General features: G+C 43.1%; 2 protein-coding genes across 3 annotated transcripts; both read right to left on the bottom strand.

Annotated features, from left to right (window-relative positions):
• Positions 1-1,639: 1,639 nt before the first annotated feature.
• On the bottom strand, positions 1,640-3,355 carry LOC120895335 (seipin). Of its 2 annotated transcripts, none has more exons than XM_040298609.1 (4): positions 2,733-3,355; positions 2,490-2,638; positions 2,012-2,353; positions 1,640-1,923 (listed from the first exon to the last, which is right to left on the bottom strand). In XM_040298609.1, the coding sequence occupies exons 1-4, from the start codon at positions 3,011-3,013 to the stop codon at positions 1,709-1,711; spliced, it is 987 nt and encodes a 328-aa protein (XP_040154543.1). In that variant the 5' UTR covers positions 3,014-3,355; the 3' UTR covers positions 1,640-1,708. The 2 variants fall into 2 exon arrangements, with proteins under 2 accessions (XP_040154543.1, XP_040154544.1); XM_040298610.1 differs by having other exon boundaries at positions 2,499-2,638.
• A 308-nt stretch (positions 3,356-3,663) lies between these two features.
• LOC120895334 (sulfide:quinone oxidoreductase, mitochondrial) lies at positions 3,664-6,804 on the bottom strand. The gene is made up of 6 exons (XM_040298608.1): positions 6,385-6,804; positions 6,137-6,242; positions 5,037-5,462; positions 4,749-4,958; positions 4,443-4,629; positions 3,664-4,282 (listed from the first exon to the last, which is right to left on the bottom strand). Exons 1-6 carry the CDS (start codon positions 6,483-6,485, stop codon positions 3,981-3,983), a joined length of 1,332 nt encoding a protein of 443 aa, XP_040154542.1. The 5' UTR covers positions 6,486-6,804; the 3' UTR covers positions 3,664-3,980.
• Positions 6,805-8,680: the final 1,876 nt, after the last annotated feature.

Genomic DNA, 8,680 nt, shown 5'->3' with positions numbered 1-8,680 from the left:
CTTTCTCTCCCCCCAAAAAAACGCTCCCAAACGTAACTTTCTATTTCTTTCTATTTTTTGTTTTCTTGATTCAGCAACTCCATAAGGAGCCGTTTTTTTTCTTCTCTCTCCTGGCGACATTTAGAGGTTCTACTATTTAGAAACGGATTGTGTGTGTGTGTGCTTTTTTATTACAACCCGCCGTGTGACGGTAGGCGCAATGATGTCATCATGCCCGCGCTGTAGCTTGAGGGTTTGAGAGTGTTCTGTGAGTGTTTGCTGATCGTTTCCCGTTACGCGCCGGCCTGTGCCCGCTGTCGTCGTGCTGTCCGTGTCGTGCCTGGGAGATGGAAGTGTAATCTCGTTTTCCGTTTTGAAGGAACCAAGTTTGCCAAATTTGCGCATGATAATGCGCCCTCGGCTCTTGCGTAATAGGAGCATCAACGCGATCCCCCTAGCCCACTCGGGTCGTGGCGGTTGGGGGAAGCATTTCAAGTCGAGTCTGAGAACTATGCCCCACCACTGTCTGCTCGATAACTGGCACGCGATGGGGGTGTGGAAGGGGTGATTGGGAAGGACAGAACGTGAACCGTGCTCGGCAGCCAAACTGCCGATTGTGCTATTTTTAAAAACCATTTTCAATTTCCCTATTATTTCGGCCACGACGAAGCTGCGCTGCGCTTCGGGCTGTCTCACTCTTTCTCTCTCTCTCTCTCTGGTTGTCTCGTACCTGTAAGACTGTAAGACCAGCTACGCACACGCATTTTCCTTTTTCCTCCAAGGCCATTCGATTGTGGGAAGGAGGAAGATTTGTGCAAATAAAATCTTCTGGCCCGTTGGAGAAAAGGGGGGGTAAAGAAGTGGTGGTCGAAGGTAAAATTGTGTGTTGGTGGTTTGAAATTTTGATTGATGCGGGATCCAGCCTGTGACTCATGGGTGTTAAAATTAAATAAAATTAAATATTACCACCACACTGTATTGGCGTAGTTATGTGGGCCAGCTGGATCAATAATTGGTATTTGCGTTTGTGATTCTTATATTTTAATGCTGCATACACAAATGTTTCTTATACCGGCAATTATATGTTTCAAAATCCTCGATCACTTTACTGAACTGTACGATCGCTTAGCAATTGTGGTTGTTGAACGAGGTTCGTTTGGTCCGAAATGTCGACATACAGCTCAAGGAGGGTTGTTGCCTATTCCGATGTTAAAAAACTGCTATTGAAATATCTATGATATAAAGTAATAAATAATAATAATATAATATAATATAATGCTTATTTTCATTCCACTAGAAAATAATTAATAGAATTGGTAATAGTTCAACCGTTTGCAAAATAATACATATTTATATGGATAATCAATCAATCGGTTTTAAAAACACAACTTACTAATGGTGGCACACTCAACATGAAATTACTAAATTTGTGTGATAATTATCTTGATTGCGAAATATTGCTATTTCACAATTTCAATCGCAATTGGACACATTTTACTGTCGACTGCAAACGTTGTAAGGTTCCGTTGGTCGACTTGAGTTTGACACCCCTGTCAAACACATCATCCAGCAAGGTCGTTGCGCAAAGTTCCTTATTTTAAATGATGCACATTTAAAAATATATAGAATACGCTTGCGCCGATACTATGAACTCAAAACGTATGTAAAAAATGTAACACTTTATTACAAACCCACCAAAAAATACTCCCCATTTTTCTCCATACCAATATCACTCCTCGTCTAGAAGCCAGTCTTTCGATGGCGTGTCGGTGTCCTTGAGCGGGTTGACCGCTTTCGTTTGCTCCATTGCAGCATTGACCTTCGATACGCCCTTCACGATTTGCTGATACCTGTCCCGGATGTCCGATATCCACTCCGTATCGTCCCAATGGTACCAGCTCAGTACGCAGACGATTAGAATGAAAAATAGATTCGTGGTAATGCCTGCAACGACACAATACAAGTACATTACTATCCGTATTCCGCGACGAGCGAATACATAGCGCTGCGAGCAGTGGCATGACTTGCTTACCGATAAGCGCGGACAGCACGGGCCAGTTAAACATTAGATATCGCAGGCCGGTAAAGTTCGCGACCACCTGTAGCTGGGCCGAGTACAGCTGAATGTCCCGACAGTGGATGGTGATGTCGATGTTGGTGGCGGGATGGGTCGAGTCGTCGAGAAAGTTGGAGAACAGCTCCACCGTAACTAGCTGCTTCTCCTCCCGATAGCCGAATACTAGCAGTGGCGCAAACACGAACGTTAGAATCGTTTTCAACAGGTCGGATTTGTAGTGCAGCATGGACATGCGGCAGGATCGCGCCACCTCGACATGCCCGTAGTCCTTTACCGTACCGCACACGGTGAACATGCCTGAACGTGGGAAGAAGGAAAGATGAATTGGTTTTTTCGTGGAAGGATGCCTAAACACACACTACAATACCAGCTACAACCCAGGTAAACCACCCTCCCGAGAGCAGTAGGACAAACACTTGCTACAACCGATTACCTATTTTACCATTGTGTTCAGATTCGGGCATTTCCAGGTTCAGTACGATCTTGTACGGCTGTCCCACCATCAGGAACCGTTGATGATTAGTCAGCGCAACGTTCGCCGTCGGATAAGGTTTGCAATCGTACGCATTATCTTGACATTCGCTGCAAAGCGAGAAGAAAGCGAGTTAATAATGCTGCTTGAAGCGTGAAGCGTGCGCTGCACACATTCCGCCGTCACGCCAGGGGGGGCACATACCGTATGTTCAGGTGCACATCCTTCACATGCAAAACGGAGGGCATGTAGGAGTAGTAGAAGTACAGGTACAGGAAGATGGAGGCCCACACGACGGAAAAGCCGACCAGCACGACGACGAGCAGCTTCAGGAACACGTTCTTCGTAGTGGTCACACTCTTTTCCTTCCGCGCTCGGTACTCCTCGGCAGCGGCCAGGCCCAGCGTAGCGACCGGTTTGAATACATAGTTTCGTACGATTTTGAATGGGTCCAAAATCATCAACACCAAACCTATCAGACCCATGTTACGTGTGCAACGGGAGGCAAGCGAATGGCTGTGGCACGGGATAAGGAACAGATAAGGAATCGTTGCCTCCTTGATAATCAGAGCCCGCAGTACGGTTAACGATCTTAAAGCGGAGAAGCCGTGGCCGCAAGCACATCACAACTTCCGCCACCGGAATGGTCTTTATGCGGGAATGTTGAAAGGAAAGATGGAATCGGTTTTGTGTAAGTTCAATGCACTTTATGCACGATTTTTCACATTTCACGACGCTCCACAAAACGGGGTAACTCCTGAACCGTAAGTTTACAATCGCATGATGCGGAACAAAGTTCAGCAGAAGCCAAATCGAAACCGTTTTGACGTTTGTTTGTTTTGGTCTGGCTCTGCACTGTGGTCGGTCCGAGGACATTTCGTATTTTATTTTGTGGGATCAATTTTCAAAAATGCAAAACAAAAAAAAACGATAAAAAATTGAGAAAAACTTAGTCATTCAAAATTATTTGTAAATGGTACGTATTTGAAGAAAACGATTTGAAACGTTGAAATTCCATGACGGGAATAGTGCCCGTTGCTCTATTTTAAAATTTACAAACAAGGATGTATGATCATGAATGGTTGTTGAAAATAATGCGCTTATTAAAATATTTTTACTAAAATATAGCGCCACATTTTTAAAAATTTGATATTGCACATGTTGCATTTGATAGTTTATTTACCAACTGATTTTGTATGCGATTTAGAATGTAGCTTTAAGCTAGTTTAAACAGTTAAGATAATTTCGGGAAAAAATTAAAAGATAGACGGTGAAATAATTGCATTTTGAATTTGATTCAATCGCCAGTGGATTAGTTTGCAGTGGTTAGATCGATACTAATGTGATGTATAATCTCTCATCCCGCCATTCCTATTCGATCGATATCGAAACGTTGGACAACAAAGAACAAAATAAACCAATGTACCAGACAGGTCATTCAACGCGTTGCGCTTACAGCCGGAAATGCATCAACTTTCGCATCAGTCCCGGCCCATTCCATAGACCGTTCAGCAGCAGATGCCAGTAGAGCGGGGGCATGAAATCCTTCTTCATGAGGTACATCGTGAAGCGCTCCTTGCGCTGATCGAGCGGGAAAGTTTCCAAGGGCGTCAGGGAGTAATCGAACTCGGCCAGCATACACGTGTTGTATCCCGTGACCAGCGGGCAGGACGCGTACCCGTCGAAAACTCGATTAGGTGTGCGGCCCTCCATCACAGCCATTAAATTTTTGTACACCACTTGCGACTGGGCGGCTGAAAGGAAGAAGAACAGCGACAAGAAGCGTTCACACAAATGGATCGTTCCACCATCATCGAATATGCATATGCAATGCAAATGGATCAACAGTCCTGCCTTTGGCTGCCTGCCTGCCTGCTTCATTTGCATGTACAATGAGGGCTCGTTTTCGCTTACCGACGGACGCTGCTGTTTTAGAATTCGGCGAAGATGAGCAGTCACCGATCGCAAAGACGTTGCTGAATTTCTGATGCTGCAGCGTATCCTTGTTCACGTCTACGAAGCCCACCTCGGTAACTAGGCTTTTGCAAGCCTTCAGCACATCCGGGGCACCCATCGGCGGGGTGACGTGCAGCAGCTCGTACTGCAAATATGCATAAGCAAACACGCACACTCATTGGATTGATGTCATGTTACATTTGTGCCCTCTCCAACCCGTTCGTCCGTGGCCTTCCCGCAGGCACCTGACCTACTTAACCTTACCTTAACGGTAAACCGCTCGTCCGGCTTGTCGAGATTTTCGAACACAGCTTCATCCGTGCCGGGTTTCACCTCGACTAGGTTCGTGCGCAGATTTACATTAATGTCCCGTTTCTTCACTATTTCCCAGAGCGCATCGGCATAGTGCTTTACGCCGAACAGCACCGGCAGCGAGGTGTTGTAATGGAGCTGCGCATTTTTGCGCTTTCTGGACTGGTGGTTCAAGTAAAAAAAAATGTTTTAATCAATTGCACTAATCCCCTGTCAGTCAGCCACAACTGCCAAAACTACCTTGCGTAAATAGTGCTCCGCAATGTACAGCACCTTCTGGGGCGCTCCGGGACACTTGACCGGACTGTTCGGGAAGGTGAACACGGCGTTGCCGGTGCGGAAGTTCTTCAGCGCCTGGTAGGTACGGTCGACATACTTCGGCGAGTAGTTCGAGCACACCTTCCCGTTCGGTATCGACAGGGCTTCCAGCAGGCCCGGAATTTTGTCGTAATTCAGCTGCAATCCGACGGCAACGAGCAAATATTCGTACTCGATTGTATCACCACCACTGGTGTGGACGGTGTTGCTTTCGGGCTCAAACTTTGCCGCCGAATCCTTGATCCACGTGGCCAGCGCGGGCAGTACGCTCTTCATTGGGCGAAAGCTGTCCTCCAGCTTTTTAATGCCACCGCCGATTAGGGTGAACATCGGCTGATAATAGTGGTTCTGGAAGAAGGAAAATAGCATGATGATGTTTTTATTGCTTTATGTAGGAGCAGCGTGCTTGAAAAATATAAATTTGTTATTACGCTTTTTGTATATGCATTATTGTGCCGCACCCAATTCCTAGCAGCAAATAAATTCACTCGAGGCCAATAGAGCAATAAAAATGAAACGAACAAGGGGTAGGAGAGTACTAATAAAACATTCACGGCTATTTTCCCGTTCGATCTTTTTTGCCTGTGGCAAAGTGCAAAGTCACTATAGTTTGTTTAATTCATTAGCACAAGTTACACAATGATGATGGTCAAAATGTCCGCTCGAAATGCGGTTAAGTCTGTCAGACCAGACTAGCTAATTGAAAACAATAAAAATAGCACCAAAAAAGGCCAGCTTAAGAGCGAAACCGTTGAAACAGAAAGAGATCAATGTGTAACGAATGTTGCTAAGCAGAATACATGCATTTTACAACACTCGATTTGGCTAACAAACGCAACCACGGTTCGACCGATAGTGCACAGGAAGTCGATAAGCCGTACTGCTGCTGATATTGCACCACTAGACAATTGACTTTCATTTGATTAGGATGAAGCCCATTGGTTTTTGGTTAATATTTTTCTTCAAAATTCGATTGATAAAGATCGATGAAAGTATTTTTAGCTGTTAAAACTGCAACTTACATCAGCCGGTTCCAGCACAATCACTTTTCCGGCCCCCAGCTTGTTGGATGCTTTTGCCGCCACGGAACATCCTCCGGCGCCCCCACCAACCACTAACAGTTTACATCTGAAAAGAAAGTAAAGCAATAAGAAAACGTTGTGATAAAATCTCATTCCGGAAGAGAAACTTTTTCGGGGAACTTTCCCCAAAAAAAACAACAACCTGTTGCGCCCCTGTTGGATCATCCGTTTCATTTCGTTTGACTTACTTGTGGTTTTCGTTCAGAATGCCGCTTGTTGCGAATTTTCTTGCCGCAATACTAAGCGGAGTATTTGCTGTTTTAATTGTATAACACAACACTTTTATCATTTTTGTTTGCGAATCAACTTCCTTCTTGCACAATCTTATGCCACCGTATGTCCACGGGCCCAAAAGATGCACTGAATGTCACCAAATTTCACAGTTTCAGTGTGATTTCAAGGGCACACACGTAGCAGCGTCCGTACCGGGCGGTTGTGTTTTAGTAATGAAACCAAGCCAAACGATGGAAGAATGGAATTATCTACCTTCGAGCATGCACACACACATACTAGTCCAACAGCTGATTAGCAAGGAGTGGTAGATTTAATTAGCCGCACATAACCGCAGTCGAAAAATATGTTACCGTTTTCAACCCCCTTCTCCCTCCCCTTTTGTTTTGCCGCTTCGATGTAAACAAAATTATGACGTTTTTGACATGTGTTTATGGAAAGGGGTTGAAAAGTTGAGCTGGTTGCAATGTGCCGCAATTTAAATTTGCCGGTACTTAACGAATGTTTTACTTTCGTAGACTTTTGAAATGGGTGAGCGAGAATATAAGGCATTATCGGTTAATTTGTTAAACTTACTATATGGAATATTCTTATTCTTCTTTAAAGTGTTTTGGCTTGTTTGGTCCTAAGGTTTTTGGTCCTTAATTCGAAGGAAAACATTCAGATCGGAATCGAATTCTTCTTGTATATACAGTGAACCCTCTCTTATTTGAGAGGCGATGGGACTGTCGAATAAGAGGGGTTTTCAAATTAGAGAGGTTGAAAGTAAATGAAAGGTCCATACAAACAAGAAAGAGACAGAACATTTAGTATGCAGCCTTAACTGTTGCTATAGGAAACTGCGAACAGGATTGCCAATTTGAGCATACATCATTCAATAACCATGGCAACACCATACACAAATAAGAGGGACACAGATTTCAGAGGTTTTCCAAATTAGAGGAACAAAAATGTACTGGAAATCAAGGGACTGTGCAATATGTTCAAATAAGAAAGGTTTTTCAAATTGGAGAGGTGTCAAATAAGAGAGGGTTCACTGTATATATATATATATATATATATATATATATATATATATATATATATATTTTTTTTTTTTTTTTTTTCGAAAAAGCGAGAAAGTGGTCTAAATAAGAAAATTTGCTGTAAAATAATTAACAACTTCGTTGTTGGCGTGCCTCTAACTAACTAAGACTAACTCATCGCAAATCGTGAGTTCGCACTTAAACTAATCCACGAGACAATCCAGTTAAATTTTATAGTACAGGAATGAACGGAACAGTTGCAAAGGCAAAAAAAAGTATCTTTCTATAATATTTTTCCTCTTATGTATTTGGAGTTTCGATATGATCGTTCCGATATTGCTAATATATTAGATAGATATTGTAGATAACTACAGATCTTCTTCTTCTTCTTTTTGGCTCAACAACCGTTGTCGATCAAGGCCTGCCTCTGTACCACTTATGGGGTTTAGCATGTGACCGGTATTTTATCACTTTTCTCATTAGCACATCTCACAGTAAAACGTCACAAAATCTTTTCCAGTAATCGAATAATGACCGAGATGTAAAGTACACAATCCTTGGCAGTTGCAATCATCCACAACACGTCATTGGATGTAAAAGCTAAAGAGGCGAATGAGGCCAATTGGCTCAAAGTCTCTATAAAAATAAAGAAAAAAATGGATGTAAAAACCTGTTCATTGTTCAAAAGAATTGTTTATTTGATTAACACTTTCTACCACTTTTCTGGCCACTCATCGGTCAAATTCTTCTTTAGCTTCTTCGCTAAAGCTTAGTGACCAATGAAGTGTCTTTGCTAGATCCATATCTCCAAATCACTGTCTGGCCTTTAGTCATCATTTCACATAGTTTCATGAGTCTTTTTGTTCCCTATACGAGAGATACTATTGACGACCTCCAATTTTGAATTACATTCTTACGTATTTTTTTATGGTGAGACTATTATGATGCCTAAAACAACACGTACCTATATTCGTCATCTTTCTGCAAGAGCAACATCATTTGGTAGTCTCAAAATGCAGATGTTGGCTGAATTTCCTACCATTTAATAGTATCAATCGTTAATCTTTGCGCTATTTGTGTGTGTGTGTCACCCAAACAATGCCCCTGGACACACTGGACACACCAGAGTTACGTCTTAATTACTTAATCTATTTGTGGAACTGGAGTGATTTTTCTCCCATCGTTATGGGACACAAACAGCAATGACGCTCAACCAACCAAACAAGTG

Source organism: Anopheles arabiensis, chromosome 2 (assembly GCF_016920715.1).
Source record: "Anopheles arabiensis isolate DONGOLA chromosome 2, AaraD3, whole genome shotgun sequence".
In the NCBI taxonomy this organism is placed as follows: Eukaryota; Metazoa; Arthropoda; class Insecta; order Diptera; family Culicidae; genus Anopheles; species Anopheles arabiensis.
Note: the sequence above shows the minus strand (reverse complement) of the source record. Positions and strands in the feature narration are given on the sequence as shown.